The 20,800-nt window shown below is 31.7% G+C and overlaps 6 protein-coding genes, 1 long non-coding RNA gene and 1 pseudogene across 16 annotated transcripts; 7 read left to right on the top strand and 1 right to left on the bottom strand.

Moving 5' to 3' along the window:
• The first annotated feature begins 2,206 nt into the window (after positions 1-2,206).
• LOC105680525 (probable tRNA (guanine(26)-N(2))-dimethyltransferase) lies at positions 2,207-3,978 on the top strand. Its single transcript, XM_024366240.2, has one exon. The coding sequence runs from the start codon at positions 2,280-2,282 to the stop codon at positions 3,807-3,809; it is 1,530 nt and encodes a 509-aa protein (XP_024222008.1). The 5' UTR covers positions 2,207-2,279; the 3' UTR covers positions 3,810-3,978.
• Positions 3,979-4,734: 756 nt separating this feature from the next.
• LOC105680533 (aldo-keto reductase family 1 member B1) lies at positions 4,735-8,289 on the top strand. 6 transcript variants are annotated; one of them, XM_012383563.3, is made up of 7 exons: positions 4,735-5,137; positions 5,699-5,789; positions 6,396-6,563; positions 7,041-7,157; positions 7,493-7,900; positions 8,013-8,161; positions 8,243-8,289. In XM_012383563.3, exons 2-7 carry the CDS (start codon positions 5,715-5,717, stop codon positions 8,283-8,285), a joined length of 960 nt encoding a protein of 319 aa, XP_012238986.1. In that variant the 5' UTR covers positions 4,735-5,137; positions 5,699-5,714; the 3' UTR covers positions 8,286-8,289. The 6 variants fall into 6 exon arrangements, with proteins under 6 accessions (XP_012238986.1, XP_012238983.1, XP_033176009.1 ...); XM_012383560.3 differs by having other exon boundaries at positions 5,689-5,789; XM_033320118.1 differs by having other exon boundaries at positions 4,736-5,137; positions 5,675-5,789.
• A 417-nt stretch (positions 8,290-8,706) lies between these two features.
• Positions 8,707-11,572, top strand: LOC100749224 (1,5-anhydro-D-fructose reductase). 4 transcript variants are annotated; one of them, XR_001102161.3, is made up of 8 exons: positions 8,707-8,976; positions 9,725-9,892; positions 9,970-10,086; positions 10,160-10,354; positions 10,425-10,622; positions 10,991-11,139; positions 11,231-11,335; positions 11,409-11,564. XR_001102161.3 is itself a non-coding variant. In XM_012383615.2 (7 exons), exons 1-7 carry the CDS (start codon positions 8,905-8,907, stop codon positions 11,262-11,264), a joined length of 933 nt encoding a protein of 310 aa, XP_012239038.1. In that variant the 5' UTR covers positions 8,707-8,904; the 3' UTR covers positions 11,265-11,572. The 4 variants fall into 4 exon arrangements, 2 of the variants coding, with proteins under 2 accessions (XP_012239038.1, XP_024222050.1); XR_001102160.3 differs by having other exon boundaries at positions 11,401-11,564; XM_012383615.2 differs by having other exon boundaries at positions 11,231-11,572.
• A 144-nt stretch (positions 11,573-11,716) lies between these two features.
• LOC100749107 lies at positions 11,717-13,753 on the top strand. Its single transcript, XM_003484744.4, has 2 exons — positions 11,717-12,734; positions 12,850-13,753. The coding sequence occupies exons 1-2, from the start codon at positions 12,715-12,717 to the stop codon at positions 13,640-13,642; spliced, it is 813 nt and encodes a 270-aa protein (XP_003484792.1). The 5' UTR covers positions 11,717-12,714; the 3' UTR covers positions 13,643-13,753.
• A 128-nt stretch (positions 13,754-13,881) lies between these two features.
• Positions 13,882-15,008, top strand: LOC112212524 (annotated as a pseudogene).
• A 756-nt stretch (positions 15,009-15,764) lies between these two features.
• Positions 15,765-16,681, bottom strand: LOC117151511. Its single transcript, XR_004461503.1, has 2 exons — positions 16,641-16,681; positions 15,765-16,334 (listed from the first exon to the last, which is right to left on the bottom strand). It is a non-coding gene; the product is annotated as an uncharacterized LOC117151511 (long non-coding RNA).
• On the top strand, positions 16,622-18,956 carry LOC100748867 (aldo-keto reductase family 1 member B1). Its single transcript, XM_003484742.3, has 5 exons — positions 16,622-16,941; positions 17,703-18,182; positions 18,279-18,485; positions 18,560-18,708; positions 18,790-18,956. The coding sequence occupies exons 1-5, from the start codon at positions 16,867-16,869 to the stop codon at positions 18,830-18,832; spliced, it is 954 nt and encodes a 317-aa protein (XP_003484790.1). The 5' UTR covers positions 16,622-16,866; the 3' UTR covers positions 18,833-18,956.
• A 249-nt stretch (positions 18,957-19,205) lies between these two features.
• On the top strand, positions 19,206-20,799 carry LOC100748986 (aldo-keto reductase family 1 member B1). 2 transcript variants are annotated; one of them, XM_033320131.1, is made up of 6 exons: positions 19,236-19,254; positions 19,364-19,433; positions 19,626-19,911; positions 19,970-20,361; positions 20,438-20,589; positions 20,667-20,799. In XM_033320131.1, coding segments are annotated over exons 1-6 (951 nt in total). In that variant the 5' UTR covers positions 19,236-19,252; the 3' UTR covers positions 20,716-20,799. The 2 variants fall into 2 exon arrangements, with proteins under 2 accessions (XP_012239027.1, XP_033176022.1); XM_012383604.3 differs by having other exon boundaries at positions 19,206-19,433.
• Position 20,800: the final 1 nt, after the last annotated feature.

Here is a 20,800-nt window from a genome sequence, read left to right as displayed (position 1 = left end):
GAAATATACAAATAATAGATAATATTAACGTCTATCTGTATAGGTTTCTACAAATGTTGGAACTTTTATTATGCAACATGAAGCAATACGGATGTAGTGTAGGCATAGTAGGCTTAACCATTCGTCGGTTTTATTCCATCTATTCTAAATCTATTCCACGATTACAAACCCAAAGTTTAATATTAAGGTTCCATCAATCACAGCGGATAAATGCTTCCGTCTAAAAACTCTTGTGTATACACGAAATCGACTTCTGACAATATCCTTGACCTGTTCCCATGGGTCCCAGAGAAGTCTGAAGTTGACTTTTGTACATTCAAGTAGTATGACTCAATGACGCGGTCATACGACTTGCTGTGGCTATCCCCACCATCCATAGGATTCTACGAAACATACAAGTATAGAAAACGTACGCATAAATGTTTGATCGCGAAATGACAGATCGTTAACTAGTTACGCGTTATGACCCTCGAGTCGCTATGAAAATTATGGATTAGCCCTCTCTATATCGAAGCGTGCACTTACGTATAGTTGTCGATAAATAAATAGCTGCGCTAGGGGCTCTAGAAGCGGATTTTTCCAGTCAGCGACTACTTATCTGTTAGCTAATGATTTACACACTTCGCCAGTTGTTCATTTACTCGATTCCTCGTTGCATCCATGTAGAAGATGACTCTCTAATTTTGATTTTCTTAATCATCGAGTAAAAAAATAAATGAGAAGTTATAATGCAAAACCATATGCATTTCGCTTGTCAACTTACTAAACAACAGACTGCGATGGGTACGCGTGTGTGAGAAGCGCGCGTGAGCAAAGGGCATTCCTATCGGTTACTTATCTGGCGGCTACTTAACTGTACTAACGACTATACTGACTTACAGCTATACAACATCAATTGGGCACAGGTTAAGCGTCGGTAAAGTGGGTAAATTATTAATTATGATAATTTACTATCATTATATGATTTATGAAACGAATTTTCATTATTATCTCGTGTCAAATGTCACGGGAGAATCTTGAAATAAATATGTATAACACTTGAAATGCATGTCGTAATAAGATTCTTTGCGGAGTGAAATTCGTGACAATGTGACAATTCTAAATTTGATCGAAGGTCTTGTTGCACGATGCATATAAACGATGTCGCTTGTTGCTTCATTGTAGGCAGATTACAAACGAAACAAACTTGTTCGATTTACGGATGAATTACGTAAGTACGTAAGATGGGGAAAATAGGCATAATCGATAATAGAATAGATTTTTTTAGGGAATGACAGATCGAGCACTTTTTTTTATTGTGTTAATAATTCTTTAATTTTTTTATCTTTAAATACAAGTTGCATCACAGTCGAGATATTCGTTTGTGGTTGCATTACGCTAAAATTCTAAAAGTTCCAATAGTTCAAGTTCCAAGTTTGAATTTACAAGTTATTTTCAACTTCAAAAAATTAAAACTGTTTTCAATTTGAGATTGATCGAAAAATACTTACACTGACGAAGTATGGAATGGACGTGACATTGACTGGGACTTTGCGTCTCAAGTTCTGAAATACCGACCTGGAAAAAGATCAGAGTGTTTCTTACGGCCTCTGCGATTTGGTACGGCAAACATAGGAATTACATTGAATTCAATCTTCACGGATAATAAAGTTAGTTGCTACAAGAAGATCTTCATTTGTTAATAAATACCTTATCAAGTTAGGCAGATAGGAAAATCCTTCTCTGATAGAGAACGTTAAAATCAGTGTTGAATTTCTAAGCCGGTATGCCAGCCACGAAATAACCTCGCCGTGACAAAATGCTATACCGACAATAGGTATAGCACAATACTGTCATCCCCTGGTGAAATGCGAAATTACAGTGTACATCTAATAACAATTTGTTATTGCAAAAATATAACCTATTTATGCACATTATCTAATTTAATGATTATAAAATATATGATAATTATACTTAACAGTATCATATTGGCACCCCTTGATATTTTAAAACATATTAAATTTGTATGTTTATACTACCAGAATGCTACATATTAGTCCACGTAACGTTTCACAGATTATAGTAAACATAACCAAAAAATCGCCTCGTTTAGTATATTGTTTAATGTTTAGACACACATGTTAAAAGAATATTTTATAATAAATTAATATATTCGTAGGTAAAATTTTAGTAACCATATTAAGATATTAGATAGAAAATACAACTATTTTTATACTTTCAATTATATGAAATTTTTAATTCAATATTTTTGAGGTCTAAGAATTGTGTATTTTTATAACATGGAACAGTGCGTAAAAAAACCAAAATTAGATACAAGTATAAAGGAAGGAGAGGCAGAAATTTTAGTTGACAATACAAACGTATTTTATAATCCTGTTCAAGAATTTAACAGGGATCTTAGCGTAGCTGTGTTAACAACTTACATAAAAGGAATAAAGAAGCAACCAACAGAGACAAGCACAGAAAAACAAGACGGAATTGTCATATTGGAAGCTTTATCTGCTACTGGTTTACGTAGCATTCGGTATGCCAAAGAAGTGAAAGGCATAAAACAAATCGTAGCCAATGATATTTCTGCCAAGGCAGTTGAAAGCATTAAAAATAATATACAACACAATGGAGTCGAAAATCTTATAAAACCGAGTCACGAAGATGCAACATTGCTCATGTATCAAAGTAGAAAGGACAAGTTTGACGTAATAGATTTAGACCCATATGGTTGTCCTACAACGTTTCTAGATGGTGCGGTACAATGTGTATCAGACGATGGACTACTTATGATCACAGCTACAGATATGGCAGTATTAGCTGGTAACTCTCCTGAAACTTGTTATCTTAAATATGGAGCTATCTCTTTAAAATCTAAAGCATGCCATGAAATGGCACTAAGAATATTATTGCAAAGTATTGCTTCACACGCAGGGCGATATGGTAGATACATAGTACCAGTACTTTCTATAAGTGCTGATTTTTATATAAGAGTATTTGTTAAAGTATTTTCCAGTCAAATTAAATGTAAAGAGAATGCAACTAAAATTGGAATGGTGTACCAATGCACAGGTTGCGAAAGCATCAACACTCAACCATTATGTTATAAGAAGCCTAGTGGAGGCTACAAATTAGCATCTTTACCTTATGTGGATCAACTTTGTAAAATCTGTCAGCATAGGCAACATGAAGGGGGACCGATATGGTTAGGTCCTTTGCATGACCAACATTTTGTATCTAATCTTCTATGTAATTTAGACGAAATGAAGTTGGCAACATTAAAAAGAATAGAAGGAGTTTTAAATGTTATTCGCGAAGAGTTAGACGTTCCATTATATTATACTCTTAGTCGTTTAATGTCTACAATCAAATGTATTACACCGTCGATGTTAACATTTCGATCTGCATTATTAAACGCAGGATATTGTGTATCGTATTCACATGCCTGCAAAACATCTGTAAAGACGGATGCTCCAAATGAAGTTATATGGGATATTGTACGTGCATGGGAAAAAAATAATTCCGTGAAAAGAGATAAACTATCAAATGATAGCCCCGCGATAAGAATATTAAAGACACCAATGACAACGAACGTTTCGTTTGATATACATCCTCTGGCCAATCCATTATCTAGGCAAAACAAGCTAACGCGATTTCAACAAAATCCTACGATCAACTGGGGCCCTGGTACGCGTGCAAGAACGAGAATAGACTTAGAAAATGGAGTAGAAAATTCGAAAAAGATAAGAAATCAAAATAAAAATTCCAGAAAAGAAAAACCACGATCAACAAACGATACTGAGAAAATAAAGCCTTTATAAAGATATTTATATCTATTCTTGTACCTATACCGTAAATTTTCATGAAAAATACAAGTGTATATAAACGAATACTCAGTCATTAAATTTTTTCATTGATAAAACATACATTGTACGTGTTTTGTAACACATAAAACTGTATATAGGGATATATTGATAATTTGGAATTCAATATTGTTTTTCTCTTCACATTCTGTAATGAAAGTGTTTCAGTGCTTACATTTGAAATCTTTAACGAAGTAAAATATGAAATTAACAGCAATGCTAATGGAAAAACACTTACATGTTTGTAAAGCAAAGTTAAAACTCTAAAGACCGAAGTAATGATCAACAATCTAATGCTAAAGTATACTTACAAATTAAGTAACTTTCTTAATAGAACTATAAAGCATCAACTACAAAAACTACAAGTAAACAAAGTCTATCGAAAGAAAACAGAATCCGCATACATTAATCTCAAAACTTTCAAAAATGGAAATTGGAAAAATATTTGGGAAACTTACGAGAAAATGTTTTTCAATATATGTAAAATAGTAAGAGAAAACCATTAATAAGACAAACAAAAGAAAGAAATTACATTTTGCAAAAAAATATTATTAATAAAAATGGTATATTGTTATATCTCTGAATGACAGCAGAAACATCTTTAGTTTGGATGGACATACTTAATTATATCTGTACTAAAGTGAAAAACAAAACTTACATCCATCAGTAAAATACTATCGTTTAAGATAAATAAATATATTTATACTCGTGATATATATTTTTAAAGAATCTAAAATAAGTCACAAAAAGCTTAACTTTGAAGACGTAAATTTTATCGAATATTTATAAGCGAGAATTAATAGAAGATCAAATAATTATAATAATGATTAATGAAATTGATAATGCTGTGACAAACTATATTTCTTCTATTGACATAAAGAAATAAATTAACTCATATTTATTTATTGTGAAATTAACTTGATTTGACTATTGATGATTCATTATTTTAAATTGTGTGTGTATGTAAAGACATACTAATGTTAATACAAGGTACATAGGATACACCATATCGGGCAAAAAAGCCATAGTGAACATACTATGTAAGATACATGTATGTAAACATTTTTTTATGTAGCATCATGATAAATAATATTTGATCATTGCTACATTTCATTATAAGGATGGATTCTCATGAAAAGAGTGTCATTAGGGTATTGTACATGCAACGACACTAATGGTTTTGTGCAAAAACCACAGGAAACTTGAAAACGACCACCATATTGGTGAACTTGCCGAAAAGCTCGATTTCGATGATTTTGAAATATGTTCTGAACATTCTCTATGAGGTAATATATAAAATAACATATAAAATATATGCATGTGTCCGTATTTTATATACTGTTGAATTATTTTCTAGCTTTGCCAATATTCCTAATTCTTCGTTTACAACCTTATTTTTGCTAATGTCGTTTGCATACTGGGTCATTTAAGTTTATGCATAACCTTTTTACGTTTCTGTGTACATCTTATCTTAAACTGTTTAAACAAAACAGAAAAGATATAGACAAAATGAAAAGCCTGAAATTACTGGTTAGGAACAATCCAGTATGCAGATTAATACTGTATTATCTTACAATTAATACCTTTGTTATATAATATCATATGGTATTCATTTGCAATAATTTTTATAAAATCAATTTGCATATTCATAAAGGAAGATACGTTATACATTATATACCAAATCAACCAACAGTACAATTTTAATTATATAATAATTTGCTTCATATCAGAAGACTAACATACATATGATATGTAAGTTGTTAAGTGGGGGGAACTTATCTTAACATTTATAAATTCAGTTCATTCTAATATGTGAATTTTAGAGTGATTGATATAGCATGTTGCAGTAACAACTGTTAAAGGATGGCTGTACCTATGCATACTTTAAGTAATGGACAAAAAATCCCTGTCTTAGGACTTGGTACTTGGCAAGCTGGAGTGAGTATTTTGTTTAAAACTAATATATGATAATGCACAGATGTACGAAAGTATCGGCCAAATCTTTTACTTTATATTCTAAAAGAGACGTTTGACAGATTTCTAGTTAACATAAAGTATAAAGTACAATAATAGATAGATATAAAGTATATAAAGTATAGATAAATATAAAGTAATAGATAGATATAAAGATAAAGTATAATAAGATATTTGAAATAAAAGAAAACAATGTAAAAAATAGTTATTATTTGTTATTTACTGACAAATTTACTTACAAAATTATTAAACTGGTATGTTTGAAAGTTCTTTATCGTATTGTAAATTATTACATATCACTATTTTATAGTCAGGTTCTCTTCATTAATAATGGAGAATGATGAAAATGGAGAAAAACACAATAACATTATATGACACGACAAAATAGTGGTTTTAAAGCTTTGAATTATTCATAGATCTCACGATTTCAGCAATTAAAGTATTTCTTTTAACAGGAAGGACCTTACAAAATTTTCTTCACAAATCTCAAATGTAAATTTTTTAAGATCGGACAGAGTATGATAATATATATACCACTGAATGATAATTTTTTCATGTAAATTTTTTAAGGACAATCCAGGTGTTGTTGAACAAGCAGTGCGAGACGCGGTGGATGCCGGTTACAGGCATTTTGATTGTGCTTATATCTACTGCAATGAAAAGGAAATTGGCAAAGCTCTACGCGATAAAATTGCCGAGGGTGTGGTAAAACGAGAAGATTTATTTATCACGACAAAGGTAATTTTCTGCCTAATGACAAAGTTTCTAGGCATTAATTTTGCTACTAACTGTTGAAGTAATTACTTCAAGAAAAACTCTACACCTATTCTTTTACCACTGTTACGAAGAGAATAGAATTTAGTGATACAAAAAATTCGATCTATATTATTGTGCCCTTGTATATAAATTATGTTTTGGATTACAAGATCTAGAAACAAAAGAGCTATATGTAGATTTCTATTGCTGTTTCTTGTAGCCTTCAGCTAGAGCTACAAGGTTAACTTTTTGGTAATATACTTTGCTATAAATATATGAACGTGCTCCCTATCATAGCTGCTTCTATCGTATTGTAACACTGTAAGAGTGAGGATCTGAATCAGCATACACTATACTTATACTTATACCTCTATTTATTTCAATATATTTTTCTATTACAAATTCATCCACTCGTTATTCTATCAATCAACCTCAACACTAACTTTTTTGTACTTTCAGTTATGGAATTCGATGCACAGGAAAGAATTGGTAGTACCAGCATGCAAAAAATCACTTGAAAATTTCGGATTCGATTATGTTGATCTTTATCTTGTTCATTGGCCCATGGGATTTGATGTAAGATTTCATAACTTGACTATGCATTCCAAATCTGTTGACCGCATTGTCTCTTCATCAGAGCTTTTTACTATTAGAAAATTAAGACCAATCAATTTCAGTTAGAACATTCTTTATTCCAAACTGTAAATACGGTATAATTTAATTTTAGTTTTAAAATGTGATATAACAAAAATAAAGCTGTATATAAGAAGGTAGATCTGTAAAAAGAATTATCATCCGAATGACTTTATTAATTCGTTTTTCCGTTCAACAAGTTGGTATTGACATAATAAGCTTGAAAAGTAATTGAAAGAAATGATTGCATTATTTATGTAGAAACATTATAATCCTAGGAAAATTCTGAAGGTCTGTGGCCAGTCGATGAGAAAGGTAATCCCATGTATGGAGACGTGGATTATCTCGATACATGGCGAGCTATGGAAGAATGTGTAAAGCTGGGATTAACTAAAAGTATAGGTCTTAGCAACTTTAACTCCCAACAGATCGATCGTGTTTTATCGATCGCCCAAATCAAACCTGTCATGTGTCAAGTGGAGTGCCATCCAAACTTAAATCAGAAAAAACTACGTGATTTCTGCACGCAACGTAACATATCTATCACGGCTTACAGCCCATTCGGTTCTCCTAAGCGTACTTGGGCGAAACCTGGCGATCCAGAAGTTACCATCGAAGCAGCAGAAATAATCGCGATTAGCGAAAAGTATGGGAAGACTCCGGCGCAAGTTGTTTTACGATACTTGGTAATGTGTAAATATATAAAAAGATGTTTATGAAACGAGCATTTTTTTAAAAGTAATTAATGCGCTGCAATGGACTTCAAACGTTTAATTGAAATAATTATTCTATCAATAGATCGACATTGGTACCATTCCTATACCTAAGTCTAGTTCGAAGGAACGTATTAAGGAAAACATCAATATCTTCGACTTTAAGTTAACATCACAGGAAATTGCAACCATCAATACACTTGACCGCGGAATTCGTATTTGTCCTGCTGCAGAGTAAGTAATATGCGGATACAGTGATTAAACGTGCATATTTCTTGTTTTTACATTTTAATTACAACAAAGTTTTACATTTAGGTTTAAGGGACATAAGGACTATCCGTTCACTATAGAATTCTAAAAGAGAAAATAGATTCACTATTTTACATAACTGTCTTATTCTATGAAATATTTCGTTAAGCATTTTGTTTTATTAAACGTATATTATATATATAAGAACATATATTCTATGTAATTTTCGTTCATGCTTGTAATTACTTCTATTTTTAATAAATCATTGTTATAAAAATAACTACTGCTTAAAAAAATATATATATCTCCCACCTTTCTTCAATATTCATAAACTAAGAATCCGAAATATATATCGTCATATTTCGTATATCGGCATAGGATAACAAGTTACATACATAAGATTTATATTATTATTATCAAAATAAATGCTGTCTTCTTCGTTAACGAAAACAAAAAATAACCATTTGATAACATTCTGAAATATCATAATAATATTGAGCAATTATCTAATCTTGGCTAGAATTGTTTCGCGTCATCTTTATCGTTATATAATGATTTACTTAGAGTAGAATAGTATGAATAGAAGACTCAACGATACAGTTCAATCAGTTAGTTTCTAGAATATTGTGCACTTTACATCTGATTACAAGTGGCAGCGGAATTTTCTGACAAAAATTCACCAACGAGATCTACTGTTTTGACGACTTACTTAAAATCTATAATTAGTAATGGCTGAAATACCATCTCTTGCTCTTTCCAATGGATATAAAATGCCTGCTTTTGGTCTTGGTACGTATCAGGTACGTATTTATACATATTTAAAGATAAGACGCAATAATCGAAGCAGATATCGATCGTACATTATGATTACATCTACGTGAAAAGTTTCAACAAATTCTTTTGAAAGCACCACTTGACCACGTTGCGTCGTTTATTCAAAATACTCGCACCTTAATTCTGACTCATTTTCGACGCAGTCGCATTGTACTATCGTTAAAAAGTTCCTTAAATTTGAGAAAAATATGATGGAATTGTTATTGATAAACCAAGAATGTCTACACGTTTATAGAAAATGTTAAGGCATAAAAATACATATAATGCATATAATGTATAAAGTAATATAATTGATTTATATATATATATATATATACTATAATATATACTATATACCTAACCCCAATATAATATATATATATATATATATATACCTAACCCCATATATATATATATATAATTGCTTTATATAAATAAAGCATAATAGCAAAATATTCGTTATAACATTTAGCGAAGTAAAGTAATAATTTAAGTAAATCTCTAATGAAATTTCATTCTTTTAATTATAATTATATTAACAAAATGCAAATTTGCATAAATATCCGCAGCTCGGGTATTGATATATGTGATTTATACTTTCGATTCTATTCATAAAGATGTTCTAAAAACGTTGTAGCGGTTTACTTTTTAGATGTTTACTTAAAATGAGAGTGAGATATAAAATTTCGAGAGTAATAGCAGTAATAAAGTGGATTAAATTTTGTACCTTCCCAGTCCCGTGCTGGAGAGGTGGAAGCAGCTGTAATAGAGGCAATAAACCTAGGATACCGTCACATAGACACAGCGTTCTTCTATCAAAATGAGAAAGAAATTGGTCAGGCAATTCAAGCGAAGATCAAGGATGGAACTGTGAAAAGGGAAGATCTTTTCGTTACAACTAAAGTAATTAAATTTATTTAAAACTTTTAAATTTTATTTTTTATCAGAGATGAAGACATTTCATATAACATTTCTTACAGCTCTGGAATAACTTCCACAAAGAGTCAAGCGTAGTTCCAACATGTAAGAAATCTTTAGAAAATCTTGGATTAACTTATGTAGATCTTTATCTGGTTCATTGGCCATTTGCCTTCAAGGTTCGTTCTAATTCAATACGTTTTAATTACCTGTTTAATGGGCATTTTAAAAAATGTACTAAGTATTTTTTAGGAAGGAGACGATTTAATGCCCAGAGACGCAAATGGGGCACTTTTGATGTCGGATACTGACTACCTCGAAACATGGAAAGGGATGGAAGAGTGTGTGCGATTAGGATTAACTCGTAGTATCGGAATTAGTAATTTCAATCAGGAACAGATCACTCGTTTACTTGCTGTAGCCAAGATACTGCCTGTAAATAACCAGGTACAAATTGTTCTCTGCACTACTTGTGTAATTAATTCGCAATTAATTTAAAATTTATTACTTCCATTAGGTCGAAGTGAACATAAATATGGATCAAAAACCATTGATACAGTTCTGCCAAAAACATAATATCACGATAACCGGATATTCACCGCTAGGACAACCAGGTAATAAGGCGGGAATACCAACTTTCTTGGACAATCCAGTGTTAGTAGGGCTTTCTAAAAAGTATAACAAGACGACAGCACAAATTGCTCTAAGATATGTCGTAAGTAAATAATATCTAGTTATAATATTTTTTATCATTTTAGAGATAACTATCTTATTTAAATACTGTGTGGAGAGTACTATTTCATGTTCTGCGGTTATAGCTACTATTGTATATATTTCGATATTTCGTTTAACGATAATGCAACCTACCATTCGGGCCATTTCCACCAGTAAAGATAAGTTTAGTAATAGATATACACATACGATTACACATACGAATACAATATACGATTACATACGTATGTATATGTGAATCGATCCTTTGCTCGTTAACACAGGCTATATCGCTAAAATGGAATTTACTAAAACATCGATCCGTTTATCTACAGACATAAAATTTAATTTTTTTCCATCGAAATATTCCAGTTGCAACAAGGAATCGCTATCATTCCGAAAACAGTAACACCGAGTCGATTGAAAGAAAATATGAATATATTTGATTTTTCCTTAACGGATGAGGAAATGGCCTCTATAGCAAAACTTGGCACGCATCAACGTGTTGCACGATTTGGAGAGTAAGCATCCCGATGGTCCATTAAATTGTAAATTAATTATTCTTGTTATTCTGCAAAGAAATAGTAATGTTATTTCTACTCCTTTTTACAGTGCAAAGGGACATAAGTACTACCCGTTCGAATAATAAAAGTTTCATTGCAAACAAGTAAAATGACAGGAAATAGCTCATCAGATTCAGTATAAATTAATAGTAAGGTATATCCCCTTTGAACTTACATAATCCCACGGTGTAATTCGGTACTTGTTTGACCCTTATTTAGTCAATTAGATTTATTGAATGCCATGGAAAATTTCGATGCTCCGGACGACATGACATCATACGTAATAATGTGGACACTGTCACGGACAAGACTAATCGCATTCAGCCAATGTTAACCTTCATTAAAGAGTGTATATACTGCGAGTAAATAAAATTGCATCAAAAGAAGAAATTGTCAAGCAGAAAGTATTTCATTCTCTTTTTTCTTTGTAGAATCGTTACAAAATGCGAATCGCTAATAACTCATTTAAATGGTTAGGACAACATTGAATAACAGAAATAAAAAAATAAGGTAGTTTCTGACTCTCGCAACGCAAATACATTTTTGCACTGCAGCGAAGCACGTACAATCAATATGAGAACAATTCTCGAAACTATAAAAGGAAACTTCTGTTTCAAGGATAGATGACGCAGTGATGATTATTGTTTCTGTAATCGTTCAAAATACTGTAAGCGGAAATACAATCAACGGACTAGAACGAAGTTGAAGGTTGTTTGGAAAGATGTATTTTGAATGAAAATAGTATCTAACGAAATGAGAATGCAAATCCTATAGTATTATACATTTCATTTTCATAGTACCAACTTTTTATAGTCATATGAAAGTACTACTAATTGCTATGAAATCTAATATGCTTAGAACTCTAACATAGCTAATTAATTATAATATGTAAATTAATTCATATGCATAACAAATACAATCGTGTATACTTTCTGTAAGCACTGTAAATATACCTTTTTTTGTTCTCCATTGATTGCTTCGCATCTTTAAATAAGAGAAGTTCGTAATATAGACTATAGAGTTCTACAGTAGTGCTAGCCTAGATTAACAAAGATTCCATTCAAAAAAAAGACCATGTCTTATACTCATTAGGAATTCCGGAGCAGATTTCTTCAAGGCCAATAAACAACAAAGGCTCTTGTGGACGAGAGCCCTTTTTCAGCATAATTCACTTCACCAATAAGCAAAATTGCTTATTCTATATCTGCTCAACGCATCACATAAATAGAGTCTTACGCGCAAACATAATATTACCCAATAATTTTGCGGTGATATTTTTCCACTATCGGTTCGCTAATCGGTTTCAACGATTTTTCGTTTCAAAAAATTTGAAAAATTTACCTGACAAGATATACCACATACGTAGGTACATGCTCTAACTCGAATTTCGTATCGCAATGTTTAGTAAATTCAAGCACGACCTTCGAGCGATCATTGTTACGGTAAAAGCGACACCTCGAAATTATTTGTTATTAGCCCATTGCCGGTCACGTATTCATTATATTGCCATTAAATGAACGAAGAAATTACACCATGAATCATATCGCCCAAGCGTAAGTTTCATAAACTACCGTGTTTGAAATGTTGTCTTTTTTCTTTGCAATACCAGTTTTCTCGGTGAAATAAACGCCACGAACATTGAACGCGATCATTAAATGGCTTTTATAGGTGGAACGCGAAATTTTCCAACAAAAGCAGTTCGCCAACTTGCAATAGATTGCTATCGTCATCAAACATCGCGTCATCCACGATGGTTCAGTGTAGTTCCTGGAGATCTAAAATGCTCGATAAGGTGAAAGAATGTCGTGATGCGATTAAGAACATGGTAGCCTTCGATAAGTCGCCAAACAGCATTAAAACTACGCGAACAGCCGGCAAACGCCCAAGCAATTCCTCCTTCCACACGAGAGCAACGACTTCTCTGTCCTCGATACCGGATGTCATTACGTTCAGCAGCATCGCGTTGAAGCATAAAGAATACGAAGACGTGCCGATTCTAATGAGAGACTCCATATTCAATTCGGATGAATCAGAGAAACTGAACACGTCCGTGGAACCGATCGACCAAACTAACAATGCAAACGATTCGTTTAACCGCTTCGTTTCGATGGATAACATGATCAGTAATTCGTTGAAATCGTTCCTGGCGCTCGAGGAGCAGGTAAAAGAGGAATTTTTGGAACAGCACGTTTCCTCGATCAAAAAGAAAATTTCAGCGGAACCGTTTCTTTCCTATGCGGAAGGCAACGCAGAATTCATTTGGACAGACGACACAACGGAGGAGAGTTTTTTTGGTAAGGCATGGAATTCTCTAGAACACTTGGACACGGTCGATATCGGAAATCCACGTAGGAACTCTACATTTTATGAAGATCTTTGCCTGCACAATAATCGTACTTCTTCCCCGATTCGAAGTCATCCGTTTCAAGATTCTGGCTTTGAAAATAATTTCTCCATATAAGTTCTCACTTATGATTATTTATTGAATATTTCTTTTTTTTTATGTTTTTTATGTATTGAACCTTTTGTAAGTTTAGTTCGTATTTAGATCAATAAAGTTTATTAGAATGAATATGATCACTTATATCAGTCTGATATACTCACACATACTGTGTCCATTCCTAACATTCCACCGACTGAACGTAAACAAAAATATCGTCAGAGTAATAACACCATTACTTGTTGATGACATTTTGGAATCGCGCACAATCAACGATACTTTCATTTAAATTATCCTTTAAGTAATTCTTTTGAACGTGAATTGTGAATCGATTACGTAACCAACCGTCGATTAATATTCATATAGGAAAAAAGTGTTAAAAATAACTTGAACGAGCGGAATTACAGTTTGAAACAAAAGCAGAATAATAATATCGAAATTTTTGAAATTATCGATTTCGTGAACGACCATGATGCTGGAATATATGAACGAATACAACGGTTCGTTTCTATCCTATGGGAAGCTTAAAGAAATATCAACCGTCTTAAAAGAAGGACAAACTATTCAAAGCAGGGTAATGAATTTTATTCTGACGATAATCAGCTATATAGTCCTAAAAATCAACGATCGAAGTCGCCTCCATGAATTTACGGACATATTCGACGACAGATGTTTGCAAATCTTAAAAAACGACCTAGAAAACCTTATGCATTTCAAGACCAAATTTTTCAACTTGTTAATCTTGGAATTGTTATTGGAAACTGTCAAGAAAGAGAACAATTATCGAAATAGACGTCTTAAACTGAATGCGGCCGTGGATACGGCAAATAAAGGATATAGCAAAGTGGTTCTTCAGAAAAAAATCAAGGCTATTGTAAAATTCTTAATTTTCCGAAAGGTAAAGACGTCTTCTTATCTCTACGATGAAAACAATACGTTCAATTGGTTTTCATACAAACAAAAAATTAGCGTTGTACTTAACAACGAGATCAACCCAAAAGACAATTTTTTAATGATTAAAAATAATTTAAAGGATTATTGTAAAAAAGATATTATGAATTGTATTCTTTATAAAAGAAAAAATGAATGTACAAATAATGTGACGAATTTGACAAACTATACAAATAAGGAACCTAAGTTTTACGAAACGTCTGTGTACTATACTTGTATCAGCGATCTCTGTACCAAATTCTATTGGTTGCTCTGGTATGGATGGCTGGCGATTTGTATGTATTATTGCTGTAAGCATTTTTTGCCTAACGTTCTTAGGTGTCGTACATCAATTAATCAGTAGAAAATAATACTATGATAGTTTTATTTGCATATATTTATAAGTTAAGCGCGAATTCTGTATTATTGTGTTCAAATTGTTATCTACTTTTCCACATACATGATATTAATCTAATCGATACATTTATCAATTCGGTAATCAAGATCGGTAAATCTATTTAACTTGGCCGATTATTTGATAGAAAAATGTATTCCGCAATGCGTTACAATAATATAATCTATATGTTGCGTAATTTATTTAACAGAAGCATTTTATTCTACTTATTTCTACTTATAAATTTTTATTTCTATTTATAAAATGTGAAATATTTATCGAAGTAATAACGTAGCTGAATTCAGCTGGCACTGTTTTCAATACTGTGATATCAAATGTTCTGTATTTTTTATTTCTGCGATAGACCCAGAAAAACTATGTATAATCGAGCTTGAGCGCTCTCTCAGTTTAGTAATTATGTACGTCTCCTAAACATAAGCACGTATGTTTAATTATAGTAGTATATATATAGAATATAAGATATTTCTATTAATAAAATTTTCAATGCTAGATACGAGTTTAAACGTGTTCAACTGAGAAGTGTTCCTGCTGAAGTATTTGAACACTTATTGTTCATTCATATGCTCTCATAATAAGCTTATTCACGTAAGCTCATGCGTATTGTTCAACAACAAAACAGAAAATATCGATAATGTTTTTGTTTGTACCATTACTGCACATTTGAATAAGAATGAAAAACAAGTGTAAAAGGACCACGATGATCGATTTTAAATTAAATTAAACGTTATGAATACCTGAAGTATTTCAATGTTCACATATTGAAAAAATATATATTCATACGTAAGTAAATATACAACATGCTATTCTTTCCTATTTATTGGTCCAGTCTTTGAATATAAACATTTTAAAAATACAATCATTGATCGTGATTAGATATATGTACTTGGAAATTATAAAAGTTTTAAAAAGTTGTCCACTTACCGACAAGTGCAATGACATTTTAAATTTCATTTAATATTCGAGAACGATCCATTTCTGTTATAAGAGTAACTCATTCATTCATCCTTAGTGATCAAGGGATTGTGAACTGTCCCTTGCTGCTCATAACGGACTCTGTAATTTTCCATAAGGCCCGTTTCTCGTAACGAATTTACCGGAGTCGCAACACTACGCTTCAAATTACAAATACATAGAAAACTTCCTCTATACAACACATAAGTTTTATTATGCAAGGTCGCGCACATATCAGAGGCTGCGAAACGCATGCGCAGAAAAATCTCGTAGAACAGGACAGTACACTTTTAGGGGTCCACAAGATAAAATTCTTCTTTGTATGTATATTTATGTATTTCTAGCTATAAAATTTATAACCTTTGCGTGAATTGCGTGAATTGCGTGAATACCTCAAATGCAACAAAATATTAGCATCTAAAAAATAGAATAGATACATTAATTTCATACATATTTACATACATATTTTAAAATTCAGGTGTAAACATTCGCAGTCAAAGTATACATTTACAAATCAGATACAGCATAGAAGGATGAGATATTTTATTAATATTAGAAGAAAAAATTTTATGCTGGCTATTAGCTAGTAACGTGTAAGTTGTAACAAGAAATATATGATATTAAGAAAAGTATATTCTGTTTTCAACAGGGGTTTTCTAATAATTTAACCACGATCTATTTTTAAAATATATAAAACAAAACATAAACAAAACAGTAAATTACGCTTCATCCTCCGATATACGAGTATACGGGTCTGCCTCCGGTGAAGGGGACAGGGTACAAGGGTTAATGTAGGATATTTATAAAGGAGCTGAGCGAATTTACCGGCATTGTGCTGCCGGCGCTACTTTGCGACAGTGTATCGAATATCAAAATATAATACCAGTGTTAAATACGTACCCTGTGTTTCAAGTAAGAAAGTTCGTATAAAACATAAAAAATAATCAAAATGGTTCTAAACGTACCGATGACAAAATTCTACAACGGCAACGAAGTGCCGTCATTTGGACTTGGTACATGGAAGGTCAGTACTATTACCGATATAGTAATTAAACATCAAAGAATTAATCCTTTATTTTCAAGAAGAATGTAGATAAAGTTGTTTACGATATATATGACGAGTTTCTTCTTACGCAACTCGTGTTAATGAATTTCATTCGCAATGTTTTTGTAATTTTCTATTTGAAATCTGCAGTATAAGATATCTGCAACATTGACATATCAATAAGATGTAATATGTTTCTATGATGTTCTCGAATTTTCCAAATGGATGAACGGTTTGCCCTTGTATCTAGAATGTAGTGGTTCTCTTAGTTGTTTTTATGACAACGGCATTATAATGTTTTCTATGTCTACATCTTCTGACATTTAATGAATTAAAATTTCAAATATGAAAATAGCAAACAAAATATTCTGAAAAACCAATCTTTCATCACATTAATATTTATAGAACTATTAGATCTTTCTATATTTTTTTATATTTGTGTTAACTAGATTTTTATATGCTACCTTCATTATCTTTATACTTTGTACTTTCAACTTCATATGTATTTGTATCGATTATTTCCAATCAATAGAAGTGCACATTTAAACACATTTTAAGATAAGTTTATCAAAAATAATACACATAAATGATATCATATCAGTTAAGACTTTAAGTGGAAAATAAGATTATATAATATGATTTTTATTTTTACTACAAATATATTTCTACCTTGTATATCTATTGCACAAGTTGTTGTAATTTATCTTTTTCAATTAATTAATAACTTATACATTTTTTAGTCCAAACCTGGAGAAGTTACTCAGGCTGTTAAGGATGCAATTGATATCGGATATAGACATATCGATTGTGCCCATGTTTATGGCAATGAAAAAGAAGTAGGTATTGCTCTTAAAGCAAAGATGACCGAGGGTATTGTGAAAAGGCAGGACCTTTTTATCACCAGCAAATTATGGAATACTTTCCATAGACCAGACTTAGTTGAACCTGCTATTAAAAAAACTTTATCAGATTTGGGTCTTGAATATTTGGATCTTTACTTAATTCATTGGCCAATGGCATACAAAGAGGGAGATGATCTTTTCCCAAAGAATGCTGATGATAGTCCTGCTCTTAGCAATGTAGACTATGTAGATACGTGGAAAGCTATGGAAGCTTTGGTATCTAAAGGACTTGCTAAAAATATTGGTGTTAGCAACTTTAATTCTGAACAAATAGACAGGCTACTTAAAAACTGCAGCATCAAACCAGTTACAAACCAAGTAAATATAAGTTTCATTCAATTTATAGTGATGTATAATGAATGCATTTTTATATTGAATAGTACATTTATAATGTATATAATTGTACATTTATAGATTGAATGCCATCCATATCTTACTCAAAAAAAACTTTCTGATTTCTGCAAACAAAAGGATATTCTTATTACTGCCTACAGTCCCCTTGGATCACCTGATAGACCATGGGCTAAGCCAGATGATCCAAAATTGTTAGATGATAAAAAATTAGGTGAACTTGCGAAGAAATATAATAAAACACCTGCTCAAGTTCTTATTAGATACCAGGTATATGCTAATATTTCATTCATGAACTATATTCACAGGTAAACATTATAATACAATTTTTATTTTTCTTTCAGTTGGATCGTGGTCACATAGTTATCCCTAAATCAGTTACAAAATCAAGAATTGCTCAAAATAGTGAAGTCTTCGACTTTAAACTTTCCGCAGAAGACATTGCATACATTGATACCTTTGACTGCAATGGCAGGATCTGTCCAATGTTTGGGTAAATATTTTTATATTTTCTACTCATGAATGTAATTCTTATAAAATTTGCTTTTGATATTGTCATTTGTATTTTTTTCAGCACGGAGCCCAGCCCTTACTATCCCTTCCACATTCCATTCTAAGCAATCGAATTAAGTTAAAAACCAATATGTACAAACTACTTTCATTGTAATCTTTACAATACTTTTTTCTTCTGTACATTTTCTAAGTGAAATTCGTATAAAATAAACTATACTCTAATAAATATATGTATACATTTATTTCCCATGCATCATATATTCAAAATTTTTTCCCATAAGGGAAAGGTGGAAAAGGGTATAACAACTTGAAATAATGGTATATATGACGAAGCAACTTCAAATTGTCAGAATCATTCTGATAAACTGATAAAGCCAGATAAAGAATTACACCACAGAGCTCAGAAATTGCCTAAAAAGACAGCACAGGGGAAAGGGAAATATCGCTCACCGTCATGCATTATTATACGGTCTTAGTTGTATATATGCAACACTCTCAGTCATATCCATATCTTTTACCATTTTATTGTAAGTGTGGAAAATAATAAATGTGTGTGTACCATATAAAATAAATAGGGGCTTCGATTAATGCTGCGCGTCAATTCATTAATGTATTATTTCGAATGCACATGTGACGATGGCACAACAAATCGTGAAATTTAATAATGGCAATACTTGTCCCATTCTTGGTTTGGGTACTTGGCAGGTACGTTACAATTTAAAAAGACAATATTTTTTATAACATAATTCTTGCTTAAGTTTTACTAAATATATTTTTGGATTTGTCAGTGTAACTTTAATAATGTTAAATCAAGATTATTTAAAAAATTCGAAATTTGAACCATTTTTTAATTACGTTCATCTGTAGTAATTTATTTCACACTTTTATGTCAAATAGTCCAAGCCGAATGAAGTGATTCAAGCAGTAAAAGATGCCATTGACATCGGCTACAGGCATCTAGATTGTGCCCCCGTTTATGGAAACGAACCAGAGGTCGGTGCAGCAGTTGCCGCAAAAATTAAAGAAGGCGTTATTAAACGGGAAGATATTTTTATCACGAGTAAATTGTGGAACACGAACCATCAACCTGATCTAGTCGAACCTGCATTAAAGAAAACTTTGAATAATCTTGGGCTTGAATATCTCGATCTTTACCTGATGCATTCACCAATGGGGTTCAAGCGTAAGTTTTAATCTTTGCTTTTGCTTAATTAATAAATAAAATATATTTCTTTTTACAGCTGGTGATGATCCATTTCCTAAAGATGCTGATGGTAAATCTATAAACGATGATACCGATTATGTCGATACTTGGCATGCAATGGAGAATCTTGTAAAGAAAGGTCTTGTAAAGAACATTGGAGTAAGCAACTTCAATTATCAACAAATGGAACGAATACTTTCTAACTGTACAATAAAACCAGTGACAAATCAGATTGAATGCCATCCATATTTAATTGAGAAGAAAGTGTGTGACTTTTGCAATTCTAAAGGAGTCCTTATTACTGCTTACTGTCCTTTTGCTAAGCCAGGTCTTAGTGTTGATGAGCCTGTACTGTTAGAAGACTCAACAATTACAGCGCTAGCTACCAAATGCAAAAAAACTCCTGCTCAAGTAGTACTGCGATATCAAGTATGTATTTTAATGACAAAATTTTCTTTAATTACATTCATAAGTCAAATTAAAAAAGAAGATATTTATTAAATAGATACAGCGTGGACACATAGTGATTCCTAAATCAGTAACAAAATCGAGAATACAAGAAAACTTTAATATCTTTGATTTTGAATTAAGTTCAGAGGATATGGATACAATAAATAGTATGAATTGTAATAAAAGAGTTGGCTTAAGACCTGAAAAGTATGTATTAAAAAATTGCTTAATATAAAAAATAATGTTTGAAACTTCCTCATTTCATAATTATTTGTTTGACTTAGTTTCAGATTTAGTCACCACAAATACTTCCCCTACAACACAGAATTTTAATATTATTCTATAAACCAACACTAATAAACAGAATTTTAATATTATATTATAAACCATGAATAATGAAATATATTTCTTTTTAAAT

This window comes from Bombus impatiens, unplaced genomic scaffold, assembly GCF_000188095.3.
Source record: "Bombus impatiens unplaced genomic scaffold, BIMP_2.2 scf_0020, whole genome shotgun sequence".
In the NCBI taxonomy this organism is placed as follows: domain Eukaryota; kingdom Metazoa; phylum Arthropoda; class Insecta; order Hymenoptera; family Apidae; genus Bombus; species Bombus impatiens.
The sequence above is the reverse complement of the archived record's forward strand: the minus strand, read 5'-3'. Positions and strand labels throughout refer to the sequence as shown.